The sequence below is a fragment of the Trypanosoma brucei genome, chromosome 8 (assembly GCF_000002445.2).
Source record: "Trypanosoma brucei brucei TREU927 chromosome 8, complete sequence".
NCBI classification, from domain to species: domain Eukaryota; phylum Euglenozoa; class Kinetoplastea; order Trypanosomatida; family Trypanosomatidae; genus Trypanosoma; species Trypanosoma brucei.
Window position 1 is genome coordinate 246330 of NC_007281.1, and position 13420 is coordinate 259749.

The window sequence follows — 13420 nt, forward strand, 5'->3', positions numbered from 1 at the left end:
GGGTGGTAAACAAACCGATACCGAAGGTCCCTCCAGAGGGCGAAATAGTGCGCAAGGAAAAGAAATATCAAAAACACAAACGAAACCGCGCAAAAAGCACGCATGCGTTACACGCACACACACAACCACAATTACACGACAGCGTAAACATAAACAGGATGTGTACAAGACCTCAGCAGAATGCATTCACTACAGGTATGCAATGACCAACACCGAATTTCGCCCCTCACCCAACATAATCCTACTGAGGACACAAAACGATATAAACTTCCGAAAATAAAAAAGTACGCCACCAACCAGAAGCATGTGATAGCAAAATTCAGCAGACTCATTTTTCGCAAGATAGTAAGTATAAAGTGACTAAACTATGTAACAATAAAAAAAAAAACAAAATCATTAGTTGCCTAACAGAGTGTTCCTCCAAACACATTCGTAACCTCCTATCTCCCTCCTTTTCTTAATGTAACGAAGGCAGTGTGAGCGCATACACTAGTGTTCGGGGGAAAACATTGGCTGTGACTAAGTGCTTCTTCAAGATTCGCGCCCCCGTAACCAATATGGCAGACAAGCCACATGAGCAACGGAGTATTTATTCAACCCTGAGGCTCGCCACTTTATTCCTTTCTCATATACTTCACCAACGGTCACCCCGCACACGGACGCATGCATGTTCGCTACCCCAAGTAGTGATGGCTCAAATCCCCTTTCCACTTCCCCGATTCTGAGTGCTGCAGAAACTACTGGATCGACCTGTAAAAAGCAAATCATCCATCAATGTGCACATCACTAATAACAAAACAAACCTCGTAAAGTCACCCTTTTCCCTTCCCTTGACCCACACACCCCCAATTGGTGTGTGAAGAGCAGACATGCACATTTCCATCTGTGCAGCATGTATTATCAGGGAGGAAAAAAAGAAAATAAAAAGTACGCCTTCACCAATGGTAAGTTTCCCGCAAATAACTTAACCTCCAACTACACGCTCACAGCGCTGCTGTCACTTGCCGCAACATCACTTCTGGTTTTCTTTTCCCTCGCGCTCACTTCGGTGGCCTCAAGCTGAAGCAGTACTTCTATACTGTCAGTGATGTCCTCCAACACTTCCACTCTCACGTCCTCACGGGTACGGAATGTAAGTAATGTATCCTTTCCACCAATTTTACGGCGCTGGCGCACCCACTGATATTGTGTGATGGACATGGCCAGGTTCAGTGCTATAATCACCAGAAGTATGTATACGACAGTCACAGTATTCGCAAGGAAGGTCGCTAGAGAAAACGAAGAACCCCCGGCGGAAGCAATTGCGGGAACGAGGGCGTCACCGAACATCATGAAGTAAAGTGTCATGAAAGAGTAGTTCACATCGGTGAAGCGACCGTCACTATGTGGTCCAAAGACCATGCAGTAAAACAAAACAAAACCAATGAACATTGGCAGAATACTCAACATACCAAGAAACAGCTTCGAGATGAGACGAAGCATCGCCTGTACATTGAAGTACATTTCGGGGAAATACCGCGATTGCGAAAGAAGATTCACACAAACGAAGAAGGCAGCCACCCCTAATGTCATGTTTTCCACCGCATCAAAAAAACAAGACAACTGTACGCCAAACAGCCTCACAGAAAATAAGGAAACGTATAGCAAAATGAGAAGGTCGGCGACCAGACCAACAAAATGCCATCCATCGCCTCCCTTCTCCTGCAAACGGTGATGCCACTGCTCGTACATATTCATGAAACCAACTGGCCCGGAGTCACGGGCCCCTGGTCGAGACGTTCTGTGCATTATCCACTGATCAGCGTGATGTCGCACCCACCGTTTCAAGCTCTTCACAATAAGCATAGTGACACCACGATCACTGTCTGCCCCATCAATTTCACTCGGAGATGATTCAACATCAGTTCCCTCCGAGTGACATTTCCTGCCTGAACCAACACCTTCTCTGGCCCTAGGAAGTGAATAACCACCTTCACGACTCTTTTCGGCAGCCGCTTCACGTCGAAAAGAAATCGCGGACTTAAGTGCACGGAACCTGATCGCCATATCCAAAAGAGCAAGCAGAAACATTACTGAAGTGAGGAGAAATCGCGGATGAATACGAGGTTGAATATGTTTTGCAGTTGATATAATATTGTATGTGGTCTCAACATAGCCGCCACGGTGGAAGAAGAATTTGACTTCGATCGTCCACTGGTATATAATCATACTAAAACCACTGGTAGATCGAGAACCGTCGGTCAGCTTGGCGATTACTTGTGGGAGTGTCCCACGCAAACGTATACTACGCACATTATCCGTCAATGAAAAGAAAAAAACATCCGCATTAGTGGCCGCGTCGCCCTTAATTTGTCTCCTACAGGGGCTGTAGTATTTCCCAGAGAGGGTACTGAGCCTCGGTGCGCATGCGGTATTTATTCGAATATTGGGTGGGGAATCTAAAACATTACCTGAAGACGTTTCCGCACGCGAGTACCGACTGCTATACTCTTCCTCGCCGTCATTTGTTTTGCTACTTCCATTACTCCAATCCCTATATTCACTGGCAAACGGTCCTAGAGGATCTTCCTCGGTCAATGTCACTGAAAATATTTTTGTATCGGAAGGTCCGATATGCTCTCGTGAACCAAAGGCAAACAATTCCACGTCCATCTTCACGGGTGTCACCGCATTAATCGTGACGGTTTCCGCTTCGCTAGTATCAGCAAGATTATTCATTTCCTTAGTAAGTATTCTATCCATCTCTTCAACACGCTGAGGTGTCTCCCCGTTCAAAATGTATCGAAGGAATTCCGTTCCCTTACCCGTAGCAGCACTCATGTAATAATGATACTTCAGTTCCGCCTCTGCTGCAGCAGCCAACTCGTAAAATGCCGCGACAAAGTCTTCAATTCTCGAGAAAAGGTCCTTGCGGTTATGGACGAAAACGGTGGGGAGACGCACAATATCTCCGCTCTCCTTACCAAGATAATCGTCAGCCAAAAAATGCCCAAGAACTGCTTTGCGTTTCACATAACTCGTTGTGTAGGAAGGCACGTGATATGCTAACGAAAGTACAAGAATACCGACTAGCATGAGCCAACTTACAATAAACCTGTGCGGAAGTGGCCGACCCATGAAGAGAAGGTCGGTAGTGGCGGAACCGATGCTCGCTGAATGCTCACGTCGCACGCCGTCCCTTCCATTCATACGCTCCTCCGCTCCTTTAGAATCACGCCTTGTGTAAAGTAATGGCCGACACATGGCGTCAGATCCTGATGTTGAGTCCACGCCATCAGACCGACTCCATGCGCTTAGCGAAGACCCAAACATAAACACTTCGTTTCGCGCAGCGAATCATGGAAAGAAAGAGAACAATTAGGTGAGGAAATGTAAAATTAAATCGAATGTGTGCTATTAGAGAAAGAGAAAATGACAACAGCAGTGGATATAATCAAAGCTCCATTGACCCGTAACAATAATACCAAGAATAGATTTACCTATTCAAATATGTCTATATAAATATATACCTTGTTAGATATATATATATATATATGTTTGCGTACATGCAAAAACACAAGAGTCATCCGCAACCGGAATCAAGTTACATGTGAGAATCTTCACAAATCACCACGTGAGGTGTTGTCTTGTGTGCCTCCACATCGCCACCCCGACGCTTTCGAAAACTGTCGCCGCAATTTCCACAACCTTTCACTTTTCTTAACGCGCATGTGATTCCTTCATAAAAGGGAATGAAGGGGAGGGAAAAGAGCAGCAACATCAAAAAAGGAGGAAAAAAAAAAGCAAATGTAAAAGCAAAAAAAAAAATAAATTAGCGGCAGTAGAAGGAAAAATATAATGATACGGATGTAAGGAAAGCCACCGAAACCACGCATAGCAACGACAGCTTGGAACACAAAAATAAGTGCTCGGCAACTGCTGAGGTGTAACAAATCAGCTGATATTTCTGGACAAAGCACATATTCAACACAACACAACGCAACGACGCTCCTCCTACTGTAACCAAATGCTACACAGCAAATGCATTAAGTAACAGAGAGATTGAGAGAAAGAGTAGGAGCGTTTAAAGAAAAAAAAAGGAGGAGACGAGAAAGAGTGTGCACAAAGTTTAAGGAGGTAAGCTGGTCCCACAGAAGGTAAATTGTGTTTGTGTGTCAAGGGGGAAAAAAAAAATGAGGGACAATGAACGATGCGTTAATTACGATATGGTGAGACTTCGTCCACTCGAGGGATATCGTGTGAAAAGAAAAAGGTACCGCTACATTTTGCGACTCCCGTGAGAATATCAACGCAACGCACTAACGAGCGAAGGCACATGCAACCACAACAAATAAAGTTCATTCCCACAGAATTGATACAAGCAGCCCATTCCAATTTCCTTTCAAAAAAAAAAATTAAAAAGAAATTTCGGCCGTCATTTCCAGCCCGCAAACACTGTCTCCCCACTGGGCTCCCTCTTCTCTTCTATCCTTTCTTTTTCTTTCTTTTTTTCTTTTTCTTTTTTTTTTGATCAGATTACTTCCTTCTTAAACGCCACTAACCCGCACCCCTCCGCTCAGCTCAGCCCAACCCGGCTGGTGTCTGTTCGCCGTCTCCACTCGGTATTTTGTTGATGTTTGTTTCTCCGGCTTTCGGTTACTCCCTTTTCTTTTTCTTTTTTTTTTTTAGGCGCGTTAAGATTATTTCTGGTGCAGAAGCCACAAACAATAATATGGAAGAAACGCACAAAAAAAAAACAGTGAGAAGAATATTTGCAAAGGGAAGAAGAAAGCAAAACAGCAACCAAAAAAAAAAGTGCTAAAACCGCTTGCACTATGAAAAGTAATCTCATCTTCCACAAAAAAAAAATTAGCTGGAGACATGATTGAATTCCTTTCATCAGCAGCTGCTGACGGTAAACCATTCGCTGACAGTCTCACACGTTGGTACGGAGTGCACAGTTGAAAATATGGTGAAAACTAATCGACCGCGCAAACTGCTTGACCAAGTTTGTAAATAGAGAGAGAATGAATATATATATATATATATATTTCGGAAAGAATGATGGGAAAATATCGAAACCAGGCGCCTCAAAGTCAAAACACCTCTTGAAGGGTTCCTTCCAGCAGTTCCTCATCATTAAAAAAACATTCAAGAGCTTCATCTAGAGATTTCTCATGAACCTTACTTACGGGTACCACCTTCCCTCGCCCATTTTCCCGGCGCTTTTCGGGACTTGCAGGAACTTTAATACGTTGGTTAACAACCTTCGGAGGCGATAACAACCTCATCGTTGGTTCAATTTCAACCCTGTGCAAGTTCATATCCGTTTCAACATCTAGTAATGTATCATGCAGCAATTGCTCTTCCCTAAAAAACTCATCGAGAGTATCTTCAAGCGATATGTCTCTCACCACTCTTGAGGTTTTTTCCGCTCTATTGGTTGTTTTTTCCACAATCGGAGAGATTTTATTTCCTCTGGAATCCTCCTCCTTGTGCCTTTTCACATTTGTTATATTTTCCTTTGGTCTCTCAACCGCTGTTGATTCGAGTGCATCCTCAACTTTTGGATTAATAATATTTAATTCGGCACGGCACACGTTGACTCGGCGGGGCGCTACGAAATGGGCCCATTTTAGAGGAGCAACACGAAGAAACACGCCAATCAACACAAAAATAAGCACAGCACACAATAACTCTAATATGATGGAAATGTTTGAAGCATACGCCAACTTTTCCCTATCGATTACCTGAAAGAAAAAAAAATACATCTCAGTACTCTCGCAGCGAGTCCCTCAAAGAAATGGTTTGAGTGAACACTTTAGTCTGCGATCACAAATAATAATTTTTTTAGAAAAAAAAAAAACTTCCCACTTTCCCGTCCGACCTTGCACTATTCTGCAAGCACGTATCGGTTTATTTATCTTTATAATCTTTCGTTTACCTTGTCCCTTTTTCTCTCTTTTTTTTTTCTTCTTCGTCTTCTTTTGTTTTGGTGTGGCGCCTCCTTACTAAGATATGAGATATCTACGGCACCAAAACCTTTTTTTTTTAAAAAAAGAAGACTAAGCGGTAACAAAATGTAATTGTGCAGAATGTCATGGAAACAAATGAAGCTATTAGTTCAGAAGTTTGCAGAGTGATGACACACAAACACACAAACATATATATATATATATATATTTATATATTTATATTTATTGATTTATACGGTGGAGTTGATACACATATAATAGAAAGTAACAATAACAGTAGTAGTAGTAGTAATAATAATAAGGCTTAAAAAAAAAGAAAAAAGAGGGATGCAGAGAGGCGGAGTGCGCAGGTGGATGGGGGAAAATAAAAAGTAATTGAGGGTGAGAATAAAAGTAAGTAAGCAAGTAACTAAAACAAAAAAAAAAGTAAAACAAAACAAAACAAAACATGCACACGGAAGCCCACATACACACGCCTGCGCACGTCTAGTGTACGAATATTGGTCAAAGAATCTTTAGAATGACATGAACATACACACGCATATCCATTCCTCTCTTTAAGTGATTGCTTACAGATTGTTAAATATAGTTAAGTATAAGTGTAAATATATATAAGTAAATATATATATATATATATATGTATATTTGTGCGTGTGTGTGTGTATTTTTTTTTGTGTTTCTTCTTTTAGCCATCTGATTTAGCAGTGTCGACACCCGAGATCCGTAGTCAAGAGAAAAATGTTGGGAATAAGTAATAATCGTAAAATAAAACAGAAAAAAACAGATCAGATCAGAAGATATTGTCGCAAACAAAAAAAACGAAAAATCGGGGAATCTTGGACTGAAAAGGTACGGAACGGTAACATAAAAAATCATAAACAAAAACAAATGATTTTTTTTTTTAAAAAGAGGCGGTGAAGTAAAGCAGGAAAGGTAAAAGCAGTAATGACGACGGGATTAACCACCTGGGAAGACAACAAAAAGGACAAAGGTAAAATTGAATGGGGAGAAGGGAGTGGTTCGTACCGTCGCTGCGGTGAACCTTAAGCAAATAAAGATGAGATGAAAAAAAAAAAGAAGGAAACGAACAAACTCTTTTAGTTTTTGACAAAAATTGGCATTTTCGTACTACCTCGACTCCTCCCTCTTTTTGTTATTGCTGTTGTTTTCGGGGCTGCGAAACTATCAATATGAGGGGGGGGCGGAGGAAAAAAGCAAAAACAATTACAATTACAATTACAAGATCATTATTTTATATGACAGCTATTACGCACCTTAATATCAGTACGCGTGTGTTTACTTTTAACAAAAATAAAATCACACATTAACAAACAATCATAAATGCCTTTATTTCCTTCTCCCACCACCACCACCACCCCCCCTGTGATAACCATTCAACTGCCTTTATTATTCCCTTTTCTTGTGTTTCTTTTTTTGTGTGTGGGTGTGTGTTTTTGTGTTTCGCATAACCTAACAACCATGTGTATTATATACCGAATTAAATATATGCCCGTAAATATCGATATATATTAAATATTTCTCCACCCCTTCCTCTTTCTTTTCCTTAATTTATTTTTTCTTCCATCACCGTGGAAAATTGCTCATTGGTTCACTGTTTTATCACCACACACTTTTAATATCCCCCTTCCTCCACTTTACATTGCGCCACCGCAACAAAAAAAAAAGATACGAAAAAAAAAACAAACATAACATAACATTAAAAAAGCAAATGAACTTAAACAACATAAATGGTAAATAGAAAACACGTAAAGCGAGTGAAATGAGTTGGTTGTAGAAATATGAAGGGGTTGAAAACAAAAATAAAAAGAACAGACAAAAAATACATAAATAAATTGAAGAAATCTGGAATTAAATATATATATGTGTCTGTTGTGCATAGTACACGTAAATGTCCACAAAACCCTAACTCATGAAGAATATGGGAAAAAAAGATATTGTTGTCGGCGTTGATGAGAGTTTAAGGAACATAACGAGATGATAAGCACCAAAAAAAGAAAAAAAAAGAAAAACAAACATTTGTCAGACCACAAAAATAAAAAAACAATGGAACCTGAAACAACACAACTGCGCCGAGATTCGATTATCATTTAAAGAAAAAAAGGAAGGAATAACATTTAAAAACGAAAAAAAAACAAGAGAAAAAAAATCAGACAACGATACACCGACGGAATGAATAAATTAATAAAAACACGACGAATGTAACTGCGCAAAGAGTAAAGACGGAAGTCGAACACAACAAACAGAATAACGAGGTAAACAAAAACGAACATAAGATGATAGAAACACCAAGGATACGCAATATTACACAATCACGCAGCATACGAGAAGGGGGGAAAATGAATGGAAAAAACAGCCAAAACAAGAGAGATGCACGACGGATAGAAGATCAACTAAAAAACAAAACGGGTTGAAAAAAAAAAAACTCAAAAAATTCAGCGAGGGAAGCGCATAGGAGTCACCAAATATGCGATTAGTTTCCTCTCAAGAGTCAATGCAACACACCGCATGCACACATAAATATATATAGATATATGGATATATGGATATATATATATATATATATATATATATATATATACCTTCCCCGTACTTTCCTTCATTTCCTTCCACATAAACATGTTTTTATGCTTACTTTTTCTCCCCTCCTCCTCTTCCTCCCCCTCAGTTCGTTTCTCTACCTCAGTTATGTTATGTTGCATCACAAATTTTTCGCTCCGCCATATATCTAAATAAATATATATATTTATATATATTTATTTATTTATCAATACTTATTTATAAGCATATGCATATCAATGTTTCAATTATCTTATCAACAGCATCCATGTACTTAATAACTTTTTGGCCTCCAACACTTATCCACGGCACCGAACAGAACGAAACTTTTTCATATAATATTCCTTTAACCGATGTGCCCCAAAGATATATACAAACGCAATTAGAACAACAAAATCATCATCTGCGTTATGATGATTTCCTCTTTTTTTTTCTTCTTCTTCTCATTTTCTTTTATTTTTTTTTTAATTTCTAATTGTAATTATTTTCTTCCTTCCACACACACACACCCAAGTGGTCATAAACACACGTACATGCATAATTATATATAAGTGTGGTATATATATATATATATTCCCTACCCCATAATATCATATTATATTGCACCAAAGGTGCGAATACAAACGAAAAAAAAATCAATATACATAAATGTATAAAATATGGATGCGTATGGTTATAATCGCAAAGGTTTATCTCTTGTCTTCTTATTTCTCTCTCACATAATTAGATATTTTTCTTGTTTTTGTTTATTTTCCCCTTTAGTTCTTTTTGTTTTTTTCTTAAAATCGCCTTCGCCACCAAAAAACCAAAAAAAAAAACATAAATACATACACACACGTAACCTTCCCGCATTCTCCATATCTGCTGAATGGTTGGTTTGTTCACGATTTATTTATTTATTTATTGTTTTGTTTTCGCTCCCTCCCCTCTCTTTCTCTTTCTCTTTCTCTTTCTCTTCCTCATCCAAAATCCAAATTCCCTCTTCCTGCTTCTTTTTTTTTCTTTTCTTTTTTTTTCTTCTTCTTGCTTTTGATATTTATTTAATCATTTTATGATTATTATTTTGTGTGTGTGTGTGTGTTTGTGTGTCTGTTCTTTTCCTTCTATTTCTCATTCTCTTTCTCATTCCCCTCCTATTCTTATTTCTTTTCCTCTCCCTCACTTTCCTTTTTCCTTTTTATGCTTCGTTATTACCTGTGCTTTTTCTTTATATAAATAAAAAGAAAAAATTGATGGAAAAGAGAGAATAATTAGTGCCAATTCAGAACAAATGGGGTACCTGAAAAAAAAAAACAGAAAAATAAACAAAAAAAAAGAAAAATAAGTAAAAAGTCCACACGATGTTCGATTGTTTTGTGTGGTCGCTGCAACAAACAGTGAAAAATATTGTTCGATCCTAATTAGTAAGTTTCCTTATTATTTTTTTTTAATTAGTACTGACTGATTCACTTCTGAGGAAACGCTTCAACAGCATTTCTATTTTCTTTTTTTTTTCTTTTACCTTCCTCCTTTTCTAGTAGAATTACCTCCTTCTTTCTTCTTTTTTTTTTATTATTTAAATATTTTTTTAATTGATTGTTATGACTATTCTTTTTTTTTCTTTTTTTGAAAAAGAAAACTTTTTGTTTCACCTGCATCTCTAACTTCCCTCTGATATTTTTTTATTTTTCTTTTCCTTCACGATATAAAATTAGCCCGATTCGGTTCACTTTTAAGCCTTTAAGTTCATATGAGGAGAGGGAAACAAGAAAGAAAGAAAGGAAAAAAAAAAGAAGAAAGGGATAAATTTGAAATAATTAAATCCATGCATTCCAACAAGGAAGGAAACGTTCATTTTCCTGGCCGTATTTGTTTTGTTTTGTTTCCCTCATTTCACATACCCATAAAATTGTGTTGCTCCATTTACTGAGTAATGGATGACAACAATAACAGGAAAAGAAAAAAAAATGGTAATAATAATTATTATTATCATTATGGTAATAATATATTTTTTTAATGACTAATAATAACAATAATAATAATATTAAAAAAAGAAAAAAAGAAAGGGGAACAAAAAAAAACTCGATGTGCTTCGTCTTCTTCACCTTAACTCTAACCGCTCCCCATAGCCTTCGTTTTCGTATTTCCACTTGCATTCGCAAAAGGTAATGATAGTAATAATATTAGTAATTGTAGTAATTATAATAAATATAATAAATATAGCAACATAACGACATGGCATATTTTAAATTGTAAAAAAGGGTGAGGAAAGAAAAAAAACAAAGAGGGGAACGGACAAAGGGGAAATAGAGAAGCTACAAGGAGAAGTTTAAAAAAAAAGAGCGCTTCAGGGCATTGGCATATGGATAGAAAGAAAGAGAGAGAGAGAGAGAGAGAGAGAGAGAGAGAGAGAAATAAAAAGTGAGCTAAAATAAAGGTAAAAAGGAGGAGGGAGCAAAAAAAAAAAAAGAGGAAAATAACAACAAAACAAACGCGGAAAGGATCAACAGAAACACAAACAAAGATATGCACCCGCACACGCGTACACAAAACAGGTGGAAAAGGAAAAAAAACTGAAAATGGAAACAAAAGGGGAAAAAATGGGAAAAAATGGGGGATCACAACGTTGTTCAAAGAAACCTAACAACTCAAAAAAAATTTTCCCCCTTTTTCTCATTCTTCTACTCGCACCATACAAAAAAAAACAATAAATCGCAGCCGTGGGAGCGTTGGCAAACACAACACACACACACGCACACACGCACACACGCACACACGCACACCGCCACAATTAATATATTGAGGGAAAAAAGAAAAAAAAACTCTACCGCACTTCATCATTTTAAAAAGAGGGGGGGAGGAGAAAAGAAATACAAAAAAACCGTTGAAACACATTCAACCAAACACATATCGAAAAGGAACTTGAAGACAAGCCTTCGGAGGAATGATAATCAAGTAAATGAAGGCTATGTCAATGACGATTATATGCGGGTGTAAAGTCTCCCTAGACGGTTTGTACCGCATTTTGCACCTCTTCATCCGATACATGAACCACCTGATGAGTGTTCGGCACCGTTTGGTTCCCGCCTTCCACAAACCATGGATGTTGGGTAATCTCCGCAACTGTTATTCGACGCCGCGGGTCTACGGTTAGCATGCGCGAAATAAGACTTCGAGCGTTAGGTGAAAAGTGACGTGACATGCGATACTCCCCTCGCTCAATTTTGGTAAAGAGAGCATTAACATTCTCGTCATCAAAAGGAAGATATCCCGCAAGCATCACAAACAGCACCACACCGCAGCTCCACACATCAGCCATCACACCGTCGTAGCCGCGTTCCTTCAGTACTTCAGGAGCCACATAATTTGGAGTGCCGCAAACGGTTTGCAACATCGTCCCTTGTCCACCTGCATTTCCATTATGCAAATGGCTGAGACCAAAGTCGCTTATCTTCAGTGTATCATCCGAGTCAAGCAGCAGGTTTTCAGGCTTAAGATCGCGGTGGGCAATACCTTGGCTATGACAATAGTGAACACCTGCAATGAGTTGATGGAAGTAGTGACGTGCAGTATTTTCATCAAAACGCTTTGCTGCTGCGATTTTATCAAACAACTCCCCACCAGTAACGAGTTCCAGTACAATGTAAATGTGGTTGGTTGTTTGCATAACCTCTCGAAGCTCGATAACATTCGGTTGGCGCAACACCTTCATTACTGCAATCTCTCGTTTGAGTTGCTCTTCCATCCGCTCCCGCACGAGTTGTTCCTTGTCTATAATTTTAATGGCCCATTCTTTTCCAGTTTCCACATCACGGCCAATCTTTACCTTTGAGAAGTTTCCGGATCCGAGCGTTTTTCCAAGTTCATAACGCCCAATGCGTTTCGTACCTCTCATGACGGTAATTATATCAAACGCGCAGGTATCAAAATATATATATATATATATATATATATTCCTTTTCTTTTTTCCTTTCCTTTCCTTTCCTTTCCTCTTCTCTCTCTTAGGGAAGTTTCCTCTAGCAACTGCTTCCGGTTGCCGCCCCTTCCCCTCCCTCACTTTGTTGTGGTTCCTTTGTTTTTTTTTCTTTTTTTTTTGTTCTTTCCCTCTTTCGCAGACTTTATTTCCTTCTGTTTTTTTATAATTATTGTTGATTTTTTTGTGCGTGTCTTTTTCCTTTTTTTCCCCCCTTTATTTTCCTTTTTCTGTTTTTGTTTTCTTCCCTCAAAACAAAAAGTAAAATTCTCTACTGTTTCTGCCTGTTCAAACCCTTGACACTCACTAAGATTATGTCAGTCTTAAGACGGGAGCCAAAACAACAAAAAAAACAAAAGGCAAAGGCACAGACAAAAACAAAAATATAAGTAATAATAATAAAGAAAAAAATTAAAACTAAAAAAAAAGGGATCAAACTGATCGTAGTCCTCTTTTTCTTGTAAGTGTTTTTTGTTTCGTTATATTACTGCGGTCCCTTCAAATTATTCTTTCTCACCTATGTTTTTATATCTTTTTTTTTCTTTTCTTTTCCCTATTTGAATCGTTATCACCCAACGCACAACTTGTGAAGTTCCTATATTCCGTCAAGATCCCTTTTTTTGTTTTTGTTTCTGTTGTTATTGTTCTCGCCTCTGAACTTTCCCTTCTGTTTTCCAGCTTTTTTTTAAAAAAAAAAAGTGCTTTCTTTTTTCCCTTCCTTTTCCTTTTCCTTTTCGTTGTTTTTGTTGTTTTTTTCCTTTGCGTCCGCCTGTCTAAACCTCGTTTACACCCTTCGCCTCGGTGGCTCACGGCGTTGGAGGACTTGCCACTAAACGAGTGGACGCCCGGCAACTATAGGAAACAAATAAAAAGAAAAAGAAAAAGAAACAAATAAAAGGAGAAGTGAATTGAAGTGAAGAAAGAGAAACACATGTAA

General features: G+C 38.5%; 3 protein-coding genes across 3 annotated transcripts, besides 33 other annotated features; all 3 read right to left on the minus strand.

Moving 5' to 3' along the window:
- Positions 1-13420: part of a sequence feature (sequence corresponds to BAC RPCI93-12O16) that runs on past both edges of the window.
- On the minus strand, positions 976-3243 carry Tb927.8.850 (hypothetical protein, conserved; the record flags this gene model as incomplete). The annotated part of the gene is made up of 1 exon (XM_841829.1): positions 976-3243. The coding sequence occupies one exon, from the start codon at positions 3241-3243 to the stop codon at positions 976-978; it is 2268 nt and encodes a 755-aa protein (XP_846922.1).
- Positions 3470-3547: a microsatellite.
- Positions 3762-3811: a sequence feature (A-rich).
- Positions 4471-4508: a microsatellite.
- Positions 5011-5030: a microsatellite.
- Positions 5076-5750, minus strand: Tb927.8.860 (hypothetical protein, conserved; the record flags this gene model as incomplete). The annotated part of the gene is made up of 1 exon (XM_841830.1): positions 5076-5750. One exon carries the CDS (start codon positions 5748-5750, stop codon positions 5076-5078), a length of 675 nt encoding a protein of 224 aa, XP_846923.1.
- Positions 5816-5845: a sequence feature (AT_rich).
- Positions 5895-5973: a sequence feature (T-rich).
- Positions 6143-6180: a microsatellite.
- Positions 6209-6255: a microsatellite.
- Positions 6366-6403: a microsatellite.
- Positions 6560-6599: a microsatellite.
- Positions 8065-8121: a sequence feature (A-rich).
- Positions 8489-8553: a microsatellite.
- Positions 8695-8740: a microsatellite.
- Positions 8954-8996: a microsatellite.
- Positions 9521-9562: a microsatellite.
- Positions 9596-9624: a microsatellite.
- Positions 9625-9708: a sequence feature (CT-rich).
- Positions 9814-9862: a sequence feature (A-rich).
- Positions 10005-10138: a sequence feature (T-rich).
- Positions 10277-10310: a microsatellite.
- Positions 10448-10516: a microsatellite.
- Positions 10532-10558: a microsatellite.
- Positions 10677-10738: a microsatellite.
- Positions 10879-10923: a microsatellite.
- Positions 10967-11037: a sequence feature (A-rich).
- Positions 11247-11293: a microsatellite.
- Positions 11515-12405, minus strand: Tb927.8.870 (serine/threonine kinase, putative; the record flags this gene model as incomplete). The annotated part of the gene is made up of 1 exon (XM_841831.1): positions 11515-12405. One exon carries the CDS (start codon positions 12403-12405, stop codon positions 11515-11517), a length of 891 nt encoding a protein of 296 aa, XP_846924.1.
- Positions 12439-12464: a microsatellite.
- Positions 12465-12509: a sequence feature (CT-rich).
- Positions 12578-12729: a sequence feature (T-rich).
- Positions 12821-12911: a sequence feature (A-rich).
- Positions 13186-13244: a sequence feature (T-rich).
- Positions 13340-13411: a sequence feature (A-rich).